Here is a 21148-nt window from a genome sequence, read left to right on the forward strand (position 1 = left end):
GGAAATCAGATAAAATTTGGCTCTGGAGACAGATGACTGGTCTGGTGAGCATCTCTCTTGAATTTACTGTTTGAAAGTGATCAGAAGTTACTAGTGGCACCAATGTAATAATAGAAAGCTATAAACCTGAGACTTGGCTACAGCCTCTCATAGGCATGATAGTGTTTAAACCTCCCATAGGTTACAGGAGTTCATAACTTTTTAGAGACCAGGAGTCTTGGGCTTTTTCTCCCCCTTAAAAATGCTGTAAGTTTGCCTAATGCCTATTTTGGAATCATTTGAACTACTGTCCCTCAAGCCAGTTTACTACAGGAGGCATGATATTTCTGAGATTAAGCAGTATCAGATCTATAGAGCTACAAAACAAAAAATAGTATTTCCCATCTCAGGTCAACCCAAATCTAGCCTTCAGCTCAAAAGAAAACACACACACAGCTACCATAAATTGCATTGGCCCAGGAGGGGAAGGGGCAGCACAACGAAGACTGGCTGCCATGCACGTGATCCCAAGAGGCTGGAAGGCACATGCTGTGCTTACCTAGTTGGAAAATTCCAGGGAAATTCACACAACTAGCACAAAGCAAAAGCTTCCTGTCTGATGCTTCAGCTTTAGGGAAGTTTTGAGTTTAAAATGCAACTGTTCTCACTTAACACGTCTGGAAAAGCATCAATCTTCAGTTTGCTATAAGAGGGGGCAACATTTCCATTGGCTCTATATAAATTGTAACTTCCTTTTAGAAAACTAATAGAACAAGTGAAAAAATGCAGAGATTAGTGTCTAACTAGGAATTTAAAGCCACCTCACAAGCTGAGCATCATTAGGCCTTTGGGTGGTTTCCTAGGCTGCGAGGGGCCCAGAAGTAGGTGCTGCGCCAGAGGATTCAGTGCTCTGCAGGGGTGAGTATAATAAGAGCACAAAGACCAGAAAATAAAACGACACAAAAAAAGTAAATAAAAAGGGCTGGAAACAAGAAGGGTAGGAAATCACAAAGCTGCTGACCTTGTTCTACCTGAGGCAGAACTCAAGGGGAAGCAAGAGCAGGCTGGGTCCCTGGAATCTATTCAGGAAGGCACAGCCTATTCAGTATGGATAGGAGCAGATGCTATCAGTCAAGAAGAAAGTGAGGGATTTTTGAAGTGTTATCTAGGAAGAGGAGACAAGACTTAGTGTCAACCTGTATGCAGAGGAAAGACTGAAAGCCCAGGCTATGGGCATGAGGGATAGAGAGGATGGTGGCATTGCCAACTGTAAAGGAGACTGGGGCTAAGGGACAGGATTTGGTAGGAAAGAGTTTGTTTTGGCCACAAAGAGTTTGAGATGATGGTGAGTTATCTCTCAAGCAGTTCATCTGGGATATGCGAGACTGAAGCATGGAGACAGGGTCAGAGTGAAACAGAATTGACGAAAGGAGTTAGTGTGGAAGGGCAGTTGAATTCATGCAAGTGACATCACCTATAAATAAGGTGTCCAGGGAGAAATGTAGGGGTCCAAGAATAGAGACGTGAGAGGGGGCAGTTAAAGTGGGGAAGTGGAGAGCTGCCAAGAGGGATTGACAGAATGGCTAGTGAGATCAGAAAAGGACAGTTAGGGAGGCTAACGGAAGACAGAATGTCAAGGAGAAGGGAGGATCAAGGGTATCAAAACTACTAGAAAGGTCAAAGAATAAGAATGGAGTTTAGGCCTTCAGATAGCCAAGATGTTTATTTGGAGACACTGGTGAGCATTTTCTATGGAGTAGAGAGGGCAGAGGCTGTACTGGAGTGGTCCAACAGATTCACACGTTTTAATCAGACCATTACGGTCATCTAATCTGATGTCTTGCATAACGTCATAGAATTTTACCCCGTGATTCCTGCATCAATCCCATAACTTCTGGCTGAGCTAAAACATAATTTAGAAAATCAACCAATCGTGATGTGAAAACTGCAACTGATGGGGATTCCCCCCCCCCCCATCCCCAGGTAAGTTGCTGCAATTCCGTTAACTGGTAAAATAGCGAGTTTAACGCAAGGAAGCTGATACAAGGGGCACAGACAGCTCATTCAGTGAGTATAATAGCGAAGGGGATGGGGGGGGCACCCATAGGTAGGTTTGAGAGTTTAACGGCATGTCTGTATGCAAGAAAGGAGACAGAGGAGGGGGACAAGAACATAGTGGGGGCAAGGAAAATTTCACAGGAAGGGATAGGGTTGAGGGGCCAGAAAGGGCATGTAGGTGAGAATTTTCAAGGCCAGTGACAGGGAAGGAAGGAAGGGCAGATGTTGGGATGGGACCGTCTTTTTGTTTTGTGTTTGTACAGCACCTACCACAATGGGGCCCTGGTCCAGGACCAGGGCTGATAGGTGCTACAAGAAAAAGAACAAATCATGTCACATACCTAAAAGTTGGCAAGCTCCAATGTTACACCTGATGCCTATTTATGCTCTCCACTGATCTTGTAATATTTCTGATAATAAATTAGGCAATTCTGAGACCAGGAAAAAAAAAAAACTCACTGAAGATTAAGAGTTATTCCCTTTTTATCCATTTTGTGTTGTGAGGGTTGGGATTACAAAATACTAATAATTGGATTAGGTTTTGTGGGAGATGCTGATTCTTGAAAAATGGAAAACACAGAGGCTGTGTCTTCAATAGGTAAAAAGGCAAGGAAGATAAGATGGTTTAAAACTAGTCCCTATCATTCTGTCCTCCCTCTGCTGCCTCCCACAGGCCCTAGATAAAATTTCCCTGAGGTTAAAGAATTGAACTAAAGCCTTGTTTATGCTGGGGTTTTTACTAACTGTATACAACATCTACACTAGGGGTTTACATTAACTTGTTTAGCAGCATAGACTAAGCACAGGAGCTGCATTCAGGATTCTAAATTCACCTTCCTGTAGTCAAATGCCACTTTAAAGCACGCTTTCCCAGTAATGCTCGGCTACAATGAAGAAGCAGCTGGATTACTCTGAAGTAGTCCCAGTTACAGGAAGCTGAACTGGCAGTTGCAATAAGGCTCCTAGTTGGGCTTGGTGGAGAGCTAAGGAGATGTTTACAGTCTTGAACTGAAGTTGCATAGGTAGCCAGTTACTTGAAGGAGTCCAGCAGCCTGCATGAGTTACCAAGTCTAATTAAAGCCTAACTCATGAAACTACAAACTGGCTTCTCTTCATTTGGATTTTACCTCAAGGTAACACACACTGGTATGTAGCAAGAACATTAACATTTAAGCGTAAGAAAAATATGGAAGGGATCAGGAACAGTAATTTAAAAAAATGTCCAATATCTAGGTACATGAAAATTTCACATTGTGCATACTGATAACCTTCACTGTGGCCTGTTTTTATGCTTTAATGTTATATTTGTTTGATTAATGTGTTTACTTAGTAACTATGAAAAGGTATAAGTCAATAAGTTTAGAGAAACTGAATAAAGTAAGCTTGGTGTGTTAACTTTAGGTATTAAACAGTACAGAATTTTGGCCTTTGATGTTCTTGCTCACACTCTATCTAAATGCTTGTTACCTAGCAACTTTTAATTTAATAACTTTTGTGTCTGGAAATACACATTGTGTATGACTATTTATGAGCACTGCAGTCTCCCTGAGTTCATAGCAATAAAAGCTTTATAGCACTCCACCCTATCATGTATTTTGTTTCTGCCGTATTTTCTGATTTTATTCATTTTTGGCCTTTTAGTCTGTCTCTTCCCCATTTGAAATACATTAGTTACTGTGGAAACAATGTTGTAATTGTTAGTGACAGGCACAAGTGCACTATAAAGGCAATTTACATAATAGTTTGCAAAATGCAGCAGCTTATGCTTTTACACAAGTTGTAAATAACTCAAAAATAAATATACTAAGTATTTTTAAAACTATATTGATTATAATAATTTTACACAGATACCACATTGCACACACATTGTACTAGACAAATCCAATCCCCTAGTCAGTGAGATTCTACAGTGACACCATATAGTTTTTGGTGTAAGTATTTGCAGTGTTCCTAAAAGGATCCCTATCTAATTGACTTATTATTCAATAGGAAGCATAAAATGGAGCTTATCCCAAGAGCCGTCCCTTGGGTAGGGTGAATCGAGGTGACTGCTTCAGGCCCCTCCGGACTGGCGCGACTGGCCGGCGCGGTCAGTCCTGGAAGAGACGAATCAGTCACTTCTGCCCCAGGCCTCGCACCCCTCTAGGGACGGCCCTGCTTATCCCCCACCTTAACTCACCATCTTATTTAAAACTGGAGTGATTTTCCACTCCACTGGTTTTGGGCATCTTCAAGAGAAGGTTTTGTCTTAAAATTGTCAATACTTCAGCATTTTCCTTTTGAACATTCTGGTTCTAAATTCATTCATTCATTGTTTCATCCACGTATGTATTTTTTTAAAGTGCAGATTAACATCTCGGTCATACGCTTGAAGGATAAATCAACAGGAACTGAGCATTAAGACATGCATATACAAGGTATAGGAAGAACTTCAGTGCTGATGTTTGGATATAAAATTGGACAATTTTTTGGTATCAAATATTGGCAGAGGAGATGAAAACTAAGCTCTTAAGTCAGGTTCCTCTTACCACCTCTCCCCCGGCTCCTCCAGGAGCATATACCCTGTGAGATAAGGTGCTGGTAATCATAATATATAGTAAAACAATGGGATGCAAGAGGAGACAACTAGTTTGCAGCAAGCTGGGGTGTGAATCTAGCCTGGCATAGACTGTCTGAATGGACCCTGCTGATGTGCAACAACAGTTTGTTAAAGCACTTTTATCTAGTTCCATTTCAAAGACTACTAGATCAAAACTCAAAGCACGTCTCTCAAAGCACGGGCCACGGCAATTTGACCATTCTGGTGGCAATGGGGCAGGCTCATGCTGTGGAATGCTGATTCTGGGCCTGTGAAACAAGCACAGACTGGTGGGACTGCATAGTGTTGCAGGTCTGGGATGATTCCTAGTGGCTGCAAAACTTTCGCATGCGTAAGGGCACTTTCATGGAACTTTGTGACAGAAAATAACTGTTGGGGATGTTGAAATGTTATATATATAGTTATCCTTGGGGACCCAGCCTACCCCTTAATGCCATGGCTCATGAAGCCGTACACAGGCAGCCTGGACAGTAGTCAGGAGCTGTTCAACTACAGGCTGAGCAAGTGCAGAATGGTGGTAGAATGTGCATTTGGACATTTAAAGGCGCGCTGGCGCAGTTTACTGACTCGGTTAGATCTCAGCAAAACCAATATTCCCATTGTTATTACTGCTTGCTGTGTGCTCCATAATATCTGTGAGAGTAAGGGGGAGGCGGGGTGGGAGGTTGTGGCAAATCGCCTGGCCGCTGATAAGGCACAGCCAGACACCAGGGCGGTTAGAAGAGCACAACAGGGCACGCTGCGCATCAGAGAAGCTTTGAAAACCAGTTTCATGGCTGACCAGGCTATGGTGTGACAGTTCTGTTTGTTTCTCCTTGATGAAAACAGCCTTTTCCAGTAGCTGTATTGGCCGCAAATGCATCCTAAGTCTTCAGGGCAAAGTAATCATGAAACACGCTTGCTTTTAAACCGTGTATTATATTTACAAAGGTACACTCATCAGAGTTGCCTTCTCCGCCTTCAAGGTCCGGGAGCCCGGGTTGGGAAAGTACTAGATCCAGGGTGATAAACAGTTCCTGGCTGTCGGGGAGAACAGTTTCTCCACTTGCCTGGTGTGCGGTATCTTCAACCTCCCCCTCATCCACCTGGTCCCCAAAATCTTCATCCCTGTTGCGTGAGACTCCCCCCCCCCCCCTTGCAGGAGTCCACATACAGGGGTGGGGCAGTGGTAGGGATACCCCCTAGAATTGCATGCAGCTCATCATAGAAGCGGCATGTCTGGGGCTCTGACTCTGAGCGAGTGTTTGCCTCTTGAGTTTTTTGGTAGGCTTGCCTAAGCTCCTTAAGTTTCATGCGGCACTGCTGCGGGTCCCTGTGATAGCCTCTGTCCTTCATGCCCTTGGAGATTTTTTTCAAATATTTTGGCATTTCGTCTTTTGGAACAGAGTTCTGATAGCACAGCTTCGTCTCCCCATATAGCGATCAGATCCCGTACCTCTCGTTCGGTTCATGCTGGAGCTCTTTTGCAATTCTGGGACTCCATGGTCACCTCTGTTGATGAGATCTGCACGGTCACCTGTGCTGATCAGCTTGCCACACTTTTCAAACGGGAAAAGAAATTCAAAAGTTCTCAGGGCTTTTCCTGTCCACCTGGCCAGTGCATCCGAGTTCAGAGTGCTGTCCAGAGCGGTCACAATGGAGCACTGTGGGATAGCTCCCGAAGGCCAATACCATCAAATTGCGTCCACACTGACCTAAATTCGACCCAGTGATGTCGATTTCAGCACTAATCCCCTTGTCAGGGAGGAGTAACAGAAATCGATTTTAAGAGCCCATTAAGTCGACAAAAATGGCTTCATTGTGTGGACGGGTGCAGGGTTAAATCTAATGCTGCTAAATTTGACCTAAACTCTTAGTGTAGACCAGGGCAAAGAGAGACTGAGATGGAGAGCGCTTCTTTTTCGTTGGTTCTCTCTCAGGAGAAATCACCGCTCATTTCCAAATTGATTTTTTTGAGGAATAAGCATTCCTCTGAGAAGAGCGTGAGGTCTTTGGAGATCTGTGTCCAGAGGGCGTCTGCTGGATGGGGTCTAAAGCTGGGTGCACAGACTTCTCCATTAAGATGAGCTTGAAGTGCAGATCCCTGTTCCTCTGAGCTTGAAGCTTTAGACTGCAGCAGCAAGCACATTTCTGAGGGATGTGTGACTCAGCCAAGCAGCGGACACACTGAGTGTCTGTCTGACACCAGCATGGCATCTGAACAGGAGAGGCAGTGCTTAAAACCCGGTGAACAAGGCATAGCTGAAAAGATGATGGTTCACCTCAGGGGTGAAATTAACTAGGCTATGAAAAGGTTTGGGTTTGTTTTTTTTTAAAGTAGGAAGTAAAACGGGGAAAAGTAACCGTACTGCTAAACTAAACTATGCTAAATACTATTTTCACACTAAGTGAGCTAACTTCTTGACACTTCTGGGAGCTCTGTATCAGACTGACGACGGCTGAGAGGGAACTGAGGGCATTGGGTTGGATATGTGCTAGATGAGGCACCAACTGTATGCGAGACAGGGAGTGTGCATGCGCGAAACAGACAGGCACTGCTGCTGAAATTCTCTGATCAAGGGTGCAAGGACACGCCAACACCTGAAGTGAAGCACCCACAGGGACTTCCGTCAAAGACTCTTATGCATCTCACAGTCATTCTTCCTCCTACTTTAGACTGGCCTCCTGGATTCATTCTCTTAGGGTGCCAATTGCTGTAAACATTGGGATGTGAATATTAATAAAACTGACCTTTACTGTCAGACTCTTGTGTTGTGCATGAGGAAAGTAAATATAGGGGTATCCATTTGTGTGAAACACATCAAATTCAGGAGAAAAAAATTAATATTTAACTTCGTCATAAAAAGATTACATGGGTCGCTAAGATCAATCCCCTAAGGAAAATCGAAGAGAGCCTGAACTAACCTATTCATTAAACAAGAAAACTAAGGCTTGTTTACACTTGAGAATTATTTTGAATTGAGGGTGTGAATCTTAAAGCATAGCAGCTATTTCTGAATTGTTCCCTTTGTGGACACACTTATTTTGGAATCAGAGTTTCCACACACGGAGTGGAGGGAGCTCAGTGGTTTGAGCATTGGCCTGCTAAACCCAAGGTTGTGAGTTCAATCCTTGATGGGGCCATTTAGGGGGTTCTGGGGCAAAATTGGGGATTGGCCCTGCTTTGAGCAGGGGGTTGGACTAGATGACCTCCTGAGGTCCCTTCCAACTCTGATATTCTATGAATCTATTCAGAAATAGCTATTCTGTTATTTTCCTTGAGCAGACAAGCCCTTAGATTCTGGAGGTGGTGACACAGTCATCCGAACTGCCACCATGGATATAATATGGATCCAGTTCTAACTTTTCCTTAAGCTACCCTTTGTGTAAAAAGCCTCTATGTTAGTTTAATTTCACTACTGTCAGATTACATAGCAACGTTTCTAGAAGTTTGCCATGCAGAAATCATGGTGTACAAAGAAACACAGTAATGGACACAAACAACTTGCATCACCACTAGATTTCATCCAGGAATTTTAATTACTTATACGGGGAGACACATGGATAAAGGCAGAAGCAGTAAAAAGTTTTCTAAATGTCACAGGTAAAATAGAACGTTTCTTAAATCACCTTTGATGGCTTCATCCTGAAACAATTACCCCCAAACCTAAATTACCAATGAAGGAAATTCACAGTATTCTGTTGTATGCCTGATTTCCACCAAAGTAGGCTGGGGGAGCCCTGAGGTCATTACTGAATGTACATGGTAACATGATGTTATGTCTACAGGTACTGGTTAGTCCTTGAACTTATACGAAATAAATTGTTCTGTTACATTTGCAACCTGCCATGGTGTTTAGGATTCTATACAAAGAAAAATCAAAATAATAAAAATGCTACAATTCTCACAACTGTGTACTATGCACACTGATAGAAAAGTGTAATTACCAAGACCAAAGATCTTCAGTGTGAGATCAGCTCAGAACAAGTGTCATTACACAACAGCTAAGGCTGTTCTAAACACTACAGTTATAAAAGACATGCGCAACCCGTATAAAATGTATACTACTTCTTTCTATTCTAGTTTCAGTAACAGACTAATCATCTTTGCAATATTAGAAAATGTGTATTTCCAACGGTATGTTTAAGCACCATATAAATTGTGATTCTTTGAGATAATTGACTCCATGTATCCATACTGTACGTAATATGCACATTTTGGGCAAACCAGCGTGAAACTTTAAGTGTCTAATTCTGGGAAGGTCTTTGGCTGGAACGTCTTAAATACCTTAGAAATGGTACCTGAAGCTCAAGGTACATTGCTTGACAGACTATATAAAGACCCAACTATCTCAAAGTGGTCCTAGAATTCAAGGACTTGGTACTAAGTACTTTCTGACCTTCAATGGGCAGGTTTCTATAGTAATTTGGACTCCCTTTGGCAAACCAGAGAAGTATAGGCACGAAGAGTGACCACCCTTGTTACTGACCTGAGGTTTCTGCATCATCATACATGAGGCAAGTTTCACTACACATCTCTCAGCCTTGGCTTCTTTTTTGCATCTCTGGAGAAAGAAAAATTCAAGAGTCTGTCAGTTCACACAGATAAACAATTATAATCCACCTAAATATTTGTATTGTGAATATCAGATTATAAAATGATATTCCCCCTTTTGTGATAAAACTATACACGAGGAGTACTGTGACTTCAGCTCTAGGAAAAAGACTATGTCCTGCACTAAAACTGCATGCATGTAGTGTGGTGTTCAGGAGTATTCCATACAAAAATATTTTTCTTATTTATGTAAGACCAGAACAACAGCAACAACATTGCAAACCCAAAGCCTCAAAAATCTTCCCAAAATGTTAAAACTTTTCAGCCAAAAAAACCACAATGCAACAAGAGTTATTTTTTGGGTTAAGATCAAAGGTTTACAACAGATTTAACCTCCTAAATGTAAATATTAGCTACCATTAAAATTTATTTCTATTCAAATTCTGGTCCTGAAAAGAAACCATTCCTATGGCTCAGTTAAGAGAGCTCAGCAGCTTGTTGTATCTTCAACAAATAGTTTAGCTATCAAATTTTCCCTTCCCTCTGTGCTACGTACAGAGCAATATATTAACTTAACGTAAACTTAAGACGTAACTGATAATGCATATCAACCTCATTCCAGTAATATTTCTGAGTAACTATAAAATCGACTGCAATTTTTCTAACCAGTTAAACCCAAAACATGTACTTTTAAAATCATTTTTCTTTTCACTAAAAAACCTGAAATTGTTTTGTGTATCATCCAACTTTTTAATGCAATTTAAATACTACCTCTCCCCACCTCCCACACTAGCACTGTTGTTTCATTTGGCAGCAGCATACCTACTGCTATCACATTTTGGCTATATCACCAGCGAGAGAGCTATCCAATTTCATTTTTTCAGTTTTAGAGCATTATACACAATTTTATTTTTTATAATAAGCATAAGAGTTCCTCATCACTGACCTAATCTTTACACATTTAGTTTACAAGCAACAGAGAACTTATTTTTTTGTTCTATGGAAATTCCCTTCTCAAAACAAAAGAATCTTTGTTATTGAAGACACAACATAAGGACTGTTTAAATTATTTTTATTCTTAGGTAGCTCTCTTTGGCTCAGCCACTTGAACTGTGTTCCAGCATGTCCTTTAGTATTTTCATATTAAAACTGGCAGGGGGTGAATGGTGCACACTAATTAACATACAACACTGCAATCTTTTACAGTAGGCAGCTTTACAACAGAGACATCTGCAATCACTGTGAAGGCATGAATGACTCAGACAAGTGTGTTTGTCACAAATGTACCACAAACATGAAAAACACACACAATGAGACAACATTTGATAAAGTCATTTTAATGGAAAATGCAAAACCCCTTTCAACTTCAATGTACAAAGCATGTGTAACACCTGCACTTTTAACAAATTAAAGCAAGCCAATGTTTTAAAAAAATACATCATTGAATGTATATATGTATATATTTACACAGCATATTAAGTTTAATATTAAGCTTTAAAAGTTCACAGAAATTTTACCAAAATGAGACAATCTTTTAAATAAATTACACCTTTTGAAAATGTTTAATTGTACACTGAATAGCTTCAATAAAATACTGAAGTGTCTCTATTTAATATCTACTTTATATACTTTATATTTTACAAAGTTTACAATTATTTGGCAGTAATTTTCAGAAAATGACATGACTGCTGTGCGGATTCAGCAATGTCCCAAATGCAGGCAATAGCTGGTGTTTGTGTCCTACTCTCACAGTAACTGTCTCAATGTAGTGAAAAATACCAGAGTTATCTTAGCAAACTGTACAAGTCACATTTACATTTGATCAACAATATAGCATAGAATTTTGTGGGTTTTTTTCAAAAAATAAATACATCTTAAATCTGACATTTCACAAACTTCATATACATTATAATACAAGACAGCAGAATGCTGCTTAATTTTTTTTAATAAGTAACATTTAATCACAGTAGCTGTGATCTATGAAGCTATACTTTTGCAGTGTCAGTAACAAGTAAATACGGTGACTATGTTTTCTTGGCACTGATGGTTTGTGAAGCTTAAATTAGTGTGCATACTGTTCATCATATAATTGAAAAAATAACCTCCATCTGATGGTTTAACATAAAAAAGCAGCGAGCACTTTAGTTCTCTTCCACATCTTCCATTTCATTTTCATGAATCTTCAAAGCTCTCACCATTTCCTTAACTGCGTGATACAAGATATTTTTAACCTGCAAAAGTATAAGACACACCTCAGTAAGATACAAGTGATAAAAAAGCCACTACTAATGCATGGTACGTAACCAAGTTTAGGACTGAGCCCTAGGCTTAGTGGATGAAATAAAGATTAAGTTAAAAATGTTAGTCCAAAAGGAAACACCTTGATATTCTAAACACACTGTGAAATACCAAAACAGCGATTCAACTGAAAGTCATTTACATCACTGCATTCACATTGATGGTCTCCCTTAGGTTCATGGGGACCAAATAGGCACATTGATTGTCGTTGTTATTCCGTGTGAACAATAGCTAGAAAATGACCACATGCACAGTTACATATTTCAATCAGAATCAGAACGCAGTGCTTTCAGAACAAGTTCTAGTTGAGAATTCATTTCTTACCTGCATTTTATCATCGTAATTGATTTCTTCTTTTGACAGCCTCAGTTCCTGTGTTAAGTGAAATGACTGTACAAGATGTTCTGGAGACACAAAGTCTTCAGTTACTTGAATGCAGCTGTGAAAATTTTGCACCTGTCCAAAAATAAGAGAAAAAAAGAAAATTAAAAAAAAATATTTTTTTTTAATTCACAAAAAGAACAAAGTAAAGTACAGGCTCCAAACCTTTCAAACCACCTAACTATCAGACCAGGGATCTTTTTACTTTTTAAGTTATCAGTAATGACGTGTATTAAACTGACATTTATTGAACATTTTGAAATCTCCTATCTGTTGCAACAAGTCATGTGTCAGATGTGCAGCAATAGACTCCACAATGATGAGACACACTATTTTCTAAAATCCTAACATTGTTCAGGCTCATACTCCTGAGCTGGAATGTTATTGAAGGACACTAGCCACAATCCGAGTGCACGCCCAGCCCTTCTCTTCCTTTCCCTGGCATGCAGCCAGCCACTCTCTCATTAATTCAATCCATCTTCCAATTCCCTTCTCAAAAACCTGTGCTGTGACCTTGATTGTCTTTGCTCCCAAACCCCTCCCCAATTCACACATTCTTCCCAGTGACAAGTGAACAACTCCCCTTTCCCAAGTTCCAAAACCTCATGTACTTGAGTGCCAAGTGTCTCCAACCCATCCAACTTCTTAACTTCCCCTCCTCTACCTATTAAAATAGTCTCTGAACCTATTGACCTGTTAAATATTTCCCCTCCCATCCCGAGACAAGTAGTTATGAAAGCTTATGGGAAGCCCTGCACATCTTAAGACAGTATATAGCAAAATCAAACTAACGGATCTAGGCAATCATTAGGTCCAGATATTTAAAGACACTGTACAGCTGAAAGTTCCTCTCCTTAGCAGACATATCTAAAACAGAGACGAGCCAGGGAGATAAAGAAGGGCTGTTACTGCTACTGATGCCTCAGATGTAATCATGAACGGGAAAGTTTGGCAGGCAATTTTTCCCAGAGATTCATGGGGTGAAGGGTAATACACCCTACCAGAATGCCAATAACAGGGAAGCTGAGCCAGTGGAGCACAACCCCAAAAACTAGGGAGAGTAAGGAGAAAGCCTAAGATCCTAGACAGGGAGTTGGTGTGTGAAGGATTGGGAGTTCCTCATCCCAACTCCTGGCCATAGACCTCCGTTTCTCTGTCCTTACAGAGAAAGCTATCACCTACACAGATCAGCCCCTGTGCAGTTGACATACACATAGCTTCTAGCTCTTAGCTGTATGGGAACATACATGTATAGCAATTCCTTTCTCATGTGTATTTACCAAGTCATCTCTGGGACGTCATTCTCTATAAGCATGTTACATTACATACAAAATGGGAAATGACTGCTTAGGAAGGTAATACTGCAGAAACGGATCTGAGGGTTATAGGGGATCACAAGCTAAATATGAGTCAACAGTTTAACACACTTACAAAAAAAGCAAAAATAAAAAATTGTTTTACTCTACTCCATGCTGATTAGGCCTCAACTGGAGTATTGTGTCCAGTTCTGGGCACCACATTTCAGGAAAGATGTAGCCAAACTGGAGCAAGTCCAGAGAAGAATAAAAAATATTAAAAGTCTAGAAAACATGACCTATGAAGGAAGATTAAAAGAATCGGTTTGTTTAGTTTGGAGAACAGAAGACTGAGAGGGGACATGATAACAGTTTTCAAGTACATAAAAGGCTGTTACCACGAAAAGGGAGAAAAAAATTGTTCTCCTTAACCTCTGAGGATAGGACAAGAAGCAATGGGCTTAAATTGCAGCAAGGGCAGTTTAGGCTGGACATTAGGAAAAACTTCCTGTCAGGGTAGTTAAGAACTGGAATAAATTGCTCAGTGAGGTTGTGGAATCACCATCATTGAAGATTTTTAAGAGCAGGTTGGACAAACACCTGTCAGAGATGATCTAGATAATACTTACTCCTGCCATGAGTGCAGGGGACTGGACTAGATGACCTTTTGAGCTCCCTTCCAGTCCTATGATTCTCTGATCCTAATATGTTATTATGCTCTTAAGTCAACATTTTTTTTTTGGCGTTTGTTAGATTATATAATTTCTTGCCCTGTTATAATGAGGCAATTTAAATTATGTATTTAATCTCAACGAACATACTTAAATCACTGAGTCAAGTATTTCACTCTTATCTTTTAATGACAACTTTCAATACATTTTAAAAACCAGAAACAGATACAGAAACAGTTATTTTTTTAAATACATGCATCAAAGAACATACCGTATATATGCATTCATAAGCTGAATTTTTTTCGTAAAAAAGGGAAGCATCAGAGAAGGGGGTCATCTTATGATCAGGTATAGAGAGGGAGGGGTGGGACACAGCCCCTCCCCGCAAAAGAAGGAGCAAGGAGAGGCAGCACAGCCAGCAGAGCCAGAAAGGAAGAGGCGGGGCCAGAGTCTCTCCACTTCTGGCCACGCTGCTCTCCCCCCAGCCTCCAAAGCAGCTGCAGCTCTGGGGCTGGCAGGCTGCAGCCATGCCACTCGGCCCCGCCCACCAGAGCATGCTGCAGCCACGCCATCCGGCCCAGCCCGCTGGAACATGCTGCTGCCATGCCGCCCGGTCTGGCCCACCGGAGCAGCTCCGGCCAGGCTAGAGACATCCTCCCCTGGACCTCCTCAGATAAAGTAAGAAGGGATGGGATGGGGAAAGTGTGGGGGTCCCGGGCTAGGGGTGGGGTCATGTGGGGGGGTGGTTACAGGGGTTACTCCCCTGACCCCCAGCTTCCCTCCCCTCCCCCCAATTTCCCCACCAGTTGCTATCCCAGCCTGTCAGGGTAAGCAGCTGGCGCACTGGGACACTTTGTTTACTTAGGTTTACCTCCGTGCCTGCGGACGCTCGAGGTAAACAAACCATCTCGGCTCGCCATCGAATTATCCTGATGGCCCGGGAGTCAAAAGTTTGCTGACCCCTGAATTATAGGGTCAGCTTATGAATGGGTCATAAGAATTTTCCATTTTTACTTATCCATCTTGGGGGGGTCGGCTTATGATTGAGTATATACGGTAATTCTCCATTTCCTCCCAAACATCCCTTTCATAAGAACTTGTCACTGTGGAGAAAAAGGTTCCCAGAATCTATCCATCAGAAATGCTGTCTTATTAACTCCTAGGTGCCAGGAGTTGGAATATCTCCATCTCAAAAGCAACTGTTTGGAATTGATGTCAAGGGGTTAAAGGTGACAACAGTAACCTGGCCTTATTTTCAGCTCTTAAACATACATACTGAATGTGGTGGTGGTGGTGTACTCCCTTTAGTTTGACGGCAATTATATGCCTCATACCTTATAAAACAGTCTGAAGGGTGAGTTCACACCTATCAATGTCAGTGGAGCTTTACCTCAATCCACAATAAGGTTTCACCTAGCTCATAACAATATCTTGGAAGTGTCTTAAACCTTACTTTTGATCCTTGGGGTAGAGAACCAGACAAGCTTCCCTCCAAGAGGAGAGAATAGATGTCCTGAATTTTCTTCCTTCTGTGCTAGTGATTTATGTTTATATCATGTATCTGCCAGCCAAAAACAATTCTTCTGTTTAAGTCTGATGTAATCGGGAAAGTCACGAATTGCCCCCTTGGACAGAACTTATTTCTGTGTGATATGCAATAATCATTATCAAGAGAACAAATCAGTAATTCCATTTTCCATTGAACCAAAAAGTGACAGATTACATCCCTGAAAGGGAGGCTTACTCATGCCTGCTCTTCTAGCATCGAGTTCTCTTCTTCCAACTTTGGCAGGCTAATGAGGCCTCACTTGCCCTCTATTCTGCCTGTAAGGACAACAGATCCAAGGAAACATCAAATACATATCAGAGATGTTCATCTTTCAGAATCTTTTGGGAAGCAGATCTGAGGCCAATCACTCTAGACCTTAAAATTCTTAGGACAATATAGTCATGTATGACCATACAGAGATGCACTTGACAAGCAACTCATAGTTCCCTTTAGAAATACATTCAAGCTTACAGTCTCACAGATCCTTCTGGGCTACCATCCAATCTAGTAGAACAGATTTTTTTTTCTTTTTAAATCACTAGAATGACAGCCAAGTTCACCTTGAGTATTGCATTCTATGCTTTTGATCATTCTTTGAGGAAATGAAACAGCCATCAGATACTTTCAGGGAAGTTTGATATCATATTACTCTCTATTAAAGTCCTTCAGGTCACTGTACATGGGTAAACATCCTTCTGCTCTCTTTCTCTAGGAAAAGATGTTTGGGAGATGTTTGTACACCTTTGATCAGAAATGTCCAGCATCCTAGAAAGCCTAGGAGGAAGGTGAATGAGAAGATTCAAAGGCCTGAGGCCTGCAATCCCTCTTAACCAGTGTGAAAGAAAGGTTACTTACCTTACAGTAACTGGAGTTCTTCAAGACGTGTGGTTCCACTGTGGATACACATACACTTCATGTGCTTGAGACTAGAACATTCTTGCTATCAGTGTCTGTTGGTCCTTACCTGCACCTCCTTATGGTCTGGACCGAGGGCATATGGGGAGGCACAGACCAACCACATCCCCAGTTCCTTGTCTACTGGGAATCTCTGTAAGAAAGGATTCACAGCAGAGGGGAAGGAGGATGGAGAGTGGAATATACATAGGAACCACATTTCTGGAAGAACTCCAATTACTGTAAGGTAAGAAACTTTCTTTCTTCTTTGAGTGATGGTCCCTGTGTGTATGGAAAGGTGGGTAACCTGCACGCAATATCAATCAAGGATGAGGGTCCAAGGAATGATGCTGCACCACTGACTGAATGACTGCTGAACTGAAGGATGCAGTCACAGAAGAGGCCTGCACCAGGGCATAGTAGCGTCCAGTGAAAGTATACACAAAGCTCCATATTGCTGCTCTACAGATCTCCAGGAGAAGAATGTCCTGAAGAATAATCATGGAAGCAGCCTAGTATCTGGTCAAGTAAGCCCACACATTCTGATGAAGAGTAGCCCCTGCAAGATCATAGCAAAGGCAGATGCAACCAGCAATCTATTTGGAAAGCCTCTGTGAGGAGACTGCTTCCCCCTTCGTCTGCTCAATGAATGGAAATGAAGAGTCTTGGGAGACTTCCTGAAGGGTTTTGTCCTTTGTAGGTAGAAAGCTGAAGCTCAATGGACATCCAGAGAATGAAGCTTTCTGTCTTCCCTGGTAGTGGAAGGTTTCAAGTAGAAGACAGGTGGAATTCAGAGGGAAACTTTGTAATCAGCTTGAGATATAACTTCAGAGAGACCTCATCCTGATGGAACACCGAAAAGGAAGTGTCCACCATAAAGGCCCTGAGCTTACCTACTCTTCTGGAAGAAGTGATTACAGTCAGGAAGACTACTTTAATAGACAGGTGAAGAAGGGAGCAGGCTGCAAACAGTTCAAATGGAGGATTCATAAGCACTGACCAAACAAGGTTGATATCCCAAGTTGGCATTAGTTTCACTACCGTGGGTAGATTCTAGTAAGGCCTTTCAGGAGCCTTAGGGTCAATAGTGTGGGTGAAGACAAAGTAGCTGTCAACCAGTGGAATGAAGGGCATTAATTGCTGCCAAATGCACACGCAGATAACAGAGATATGCCCAACTTCTTTTAGGAAAGAAAGTAGTCTAAGATGATAGAGGTGTCCAAATTGTCTGGGGGCATGTGACAAAATTGGCATCAGAAATAAAAAAAATCTCTTCCATTTAACAACAAAGCATTTTCTCATAGAGCATTTCCTGATATTACTGACGATGGACTGTATTTCCTTGGAACATGATTTCTCAAAGCTCGGCATCCATCCAAATTTCAGGCTGTCAGGTGGAGAGATGGTGGGTTGGCATGGTTGATCCTGCCTCTGTTCTGTGTTAGCAGGTTCGGAAATAGCTGAATGAGTATGCATGGGAGTGGTTACATCTGGAGGATGCTGGTGAACCAGAACCGCTTCAGCCAGTAGAATGTCACAAAAATCACCAACAGTCTGTCCCGCTTGATTTTCTTCAAGACTCAGATCAAAAGGAATATTTAGTGGGAAGGTATACATCAGCAGCTCAACACTGAACCAGGAATGTGACCCCTCTGTAACAGTGTCCCCAAGCTGCTAGTGAACAGTAAGGTGGATATTTCTTGTTGTCCTGGGACACAAAGATACCATGATGGGAAACCCTACTGTCGGAATACGTTTTGTACCACCAAGTTGTGATCCTTATGCAAGTGCCTGCTGAGGTGGTCTGCCAAGGTATTAATTACTTCTGGGAAGTGCACCACCGAGTGGTAATTTGATGACAGATACACTGGTTCCAGAGTTTGACTGCTTCCACCTAAAGGGCTGGAGACCTCACTCTTCTGCTTATGTAGTAGACTGTAGTCATGTTTTCCAACATTATCTGAATGTGCTGGGCATGGATGAGGGACAGGAACTTTCTGCAAACCTAGTGAAGCTCCCACAGTTTGAGGAGGTTGTTGTAAAGTGTGGATTCTTGTTGGGATGAGAGCCTTGAGCCGTGTGATCATTCAAGTGCATTCCCCAACCCATTATGGAGGCATCCATAATCAGCTTCTTTATGGGTGGAAGGGGAATGAATACCTTGGGGAACTGAGACTTGTTTGTCCAGATTGTCTCTGCTCGGAGAGTAGACTGTCCTCAACCACGCCTGGGGCACCAGAAAGGCAACCTTGCAAATGGCATAACATTGGGGCAGAAGGCCATGTCGCCTATCAGGATCAGGCAAGATCCAGCTGTCACGTGAGGACACATCCGATGCTGAGCCGTAATGTTTAGCATCCTGTGGATTATGTCCTCTGGTAGATAAGCTCTGGCTGAAACTGAATTCAGAGTTGCTCTGATAAATTTTATAAGTTGCACTGGAACTACATTGGACTTTTCTAGGTTTACTAGAAGTTCAAAGGTTCAAAACAAGCTGGGTAGGCAAAGGACTGACGATTGTACTTCCTGACATGACAAGCCTGTGAGCAGCGAGTCATCAAGATAATGAAAAACTGGGCTGCCTTGGCAGCACAGGTATATCACTATTACGGACAGCACCTCATTAAAAACTCTAGAGCTGTCAAAAGCCTGAAGGGAAGGATTGTACCAATAATCATTTGGGCCTCCTGTGCACAGGATGAATGTCTAACATGGAAATAAGCGTTGTTCGAACAGCTGAAAACCAACTGCCTTTGTTTAGGGAGGGAATTATGGCGGCCAGGATAGTCATCCTGAATTTTGAAAGGCATATGAAGACATTCAGCTTCATGGGCCTCTAGATCCCTTTATTTTTGGTGATGAGGATGTACCTGGAATAAAACCCCTTCCCCTTATGCTGAGAGGGTACGGGTTCTATAAGCTTTTAGCTGTAAAGGGGAGTCCACTTCCTGTCTGAAGATCCTCTCCTAAGAGGGGTCCTCAGGAGGAACAGGGAGGGGAAAGAAACTGTTGACTAGCCAGTGGAGATGCTCTCTATGACCCATCTATAAGAGGTGACAATGCCAGACTGGAAGAAATAGGTCAGGAAGCCACCAAAGGGGGTGTCAGTCAGAGTGGAGGCTGGCTGGCAGCACTCATTGGTCCTGTCAAAATGGTCTCCTGAGCCTGAGAGATAGACAACTGCTGGGCATGATGTCTTCTACGCTACGGTCTCTGACACTTCCTGGGAGGTTCATGTTCTCTCTGATAGTAGACAAGTTGTGAAGTGAGATGCTGTTTGTCTGTAGGTGGTCTAGAGTACTTCCTCTGAGGAACTGGGGCATAAATACACAAGGATCAGAGGGTAGCCTGGGAGTCTGATGGTATCCAGTGCCTCATCGGTTTTCTCACTGAACAAATGGCTACATGATGGCTACAAATGACCTGAAGGGAAGGTCCTCCACAGTAGCTTGTACCTCCTTGGGGACCCCAAAAAACTGTAGCCATGAGGTCTACCTCATGACAACCAAAGTTGCCATGGAATGGGAAGCAGCGTCTGCAGCATCTAGCAAAGCCTGGGGAAACAGTCTGAATATTAGTTTACCCTCCTCGATGAGGGCCTGAAATTGTGGCCTGAGTTCCTGTAGAAGTTTGTTGGTGAACTCAGTTTGACATCCTTACCTGGGCAGAGTCTCACTCAATTTGGACAAGGTAGGGGAGATGCTCCTTTTATTAGTGGCTTTAGAAGGGGATTTATCCCATTTCCAGTGGGGGTATCTGACCATACCCTCCTCCCATCTCTTGCTAGAGTTCCTAGGCTTGATATCCAATGGTTCAGAGCTGGAGAGCCTTGGAACAGAATGGGGACTAGTAGGCAGCTCCTGCCAATGTACCAGGGGCGGGGTGTCAGGAAACTGAGCGTCAGACTGGGACCTCATCAACTGCTCCATTAGGTGTCTTCAAAGCTGGAACTCATGGGATTGCCAAATTCAAAGAAGAAAAACTGTAAACATTGTACTTGGAGGGGATGTGGGATTCTCCAAAGCAATACAAACAGGAATTGTGCAGACCACTCTCTGGGAAGATCTGGGGGCAGGCCACACAGGACATGGGATGTCAGGCATGCTAAGAACCCCAAATGTTGGGGCAACGGGGTTGGAGGGAACCCCACCCACAAATACCAAAACACTATCTAAAGAAAAAAAAATATTTACACAAAACAATGCTAAATTTTTTTTAGCAGGAATGCTAGCAAAGCTGCAGATACTGAGGAGTTCTAGAAAGGAACTAGAAAGATGATTGGTCTGCACCTCCTTTTATGCCCCTGGTTTGAAGCACAAGGAGACACAGCCCAATGGATACTAACAGCAAGAATCTTCCCGTCTCAGGTGCACCGAGTACCCACAGTGGGATACACATGGGGACCACCAACTAAAGTAATCATAGCTCTTTGACCCATGACTGCAAAGCAATTTGAAATGCCATGCTTGAGACACGGCCTAGGTTGCCTTCCCCATCCTGTCATGCTCAAACTCAGCATGGGTCCACTACTGGCTACAATTCTTATCTGATCTTTAGCCAAGAAAAGTTTACTTTGTGAGACTCCCATCCTCTGTAGTATGGGGGCTACTGTTGGCTTGAGAGAAAAAATGGTTATGCTAGGATGGGGACAATTCTGCTGCACAATACACACATTGATTCCCCATAATTTCTCTCTCTGGAGTTAATTACCATATTTTTCCTTGCAGAAGTGAAAATAAAATCTATTTGAAGCACAGATAGAACAGTGTGTCACATGAAGGGAGGCCGCTGAAAGGGAAATGTGATGCTAGTTTCCGCTTTCCAGACTGGCTGATGTTCCTGCTATGTAAAAAGGAAGTCTGAATAGTCCATATGTTTTAGATTGAAGAA

At 42.3% G+C, this 21148-nt stretch overlaps 1 protein-coding gene across 2 annotated transcripts in view; it reads right to left on the reverse strand.

The window, feature by feature from the left end:
- Positions 1 to 10265: 10265 nt before the first annotated feature.
- Positions 10266 to 21148, reverse strand: part of JMJD1C (jumonji domain containing 1C) — a 303815-nt gene continuing 292932 nt past the window's right edge. The window contains exons 25-26 of one of the 2 annotated variants that reach the window (XM_084634509.1): positions 11793 to 11924; positions 10266 to 11401 (exon numbers count right to left, since the gene is read on the reverse strand). In XM_084634509.1, coding sequence (XP_084490635.1) covers positions 11312 to 11401; positions 11793 to 11924 — 222 coding nt within the window. In that variant the 3' untranslated portion in view covers positions 10266 to 11311. Of the gene's footprint in view, positions 11402 to 11792; positions 11925 to 15559; positions 15640 to 21148 lie in introns of those variants that run through there. The other variant, XR_014712455.1, reaches the window with a different exon arrangement.

Source organism: Lepidochelys olivacea (genome assembly GCF_965140295.1).
Source record: "Lepidochelys olivacea isolate rLepOli2 genome assembly, chromosome: 7".
Classification (NCBI taxonomy): Eukaryota; Metazoa; Chordata; order Testudines; family Cheloniidae; genus Lepidochelys; species Lepidochelys olivacea.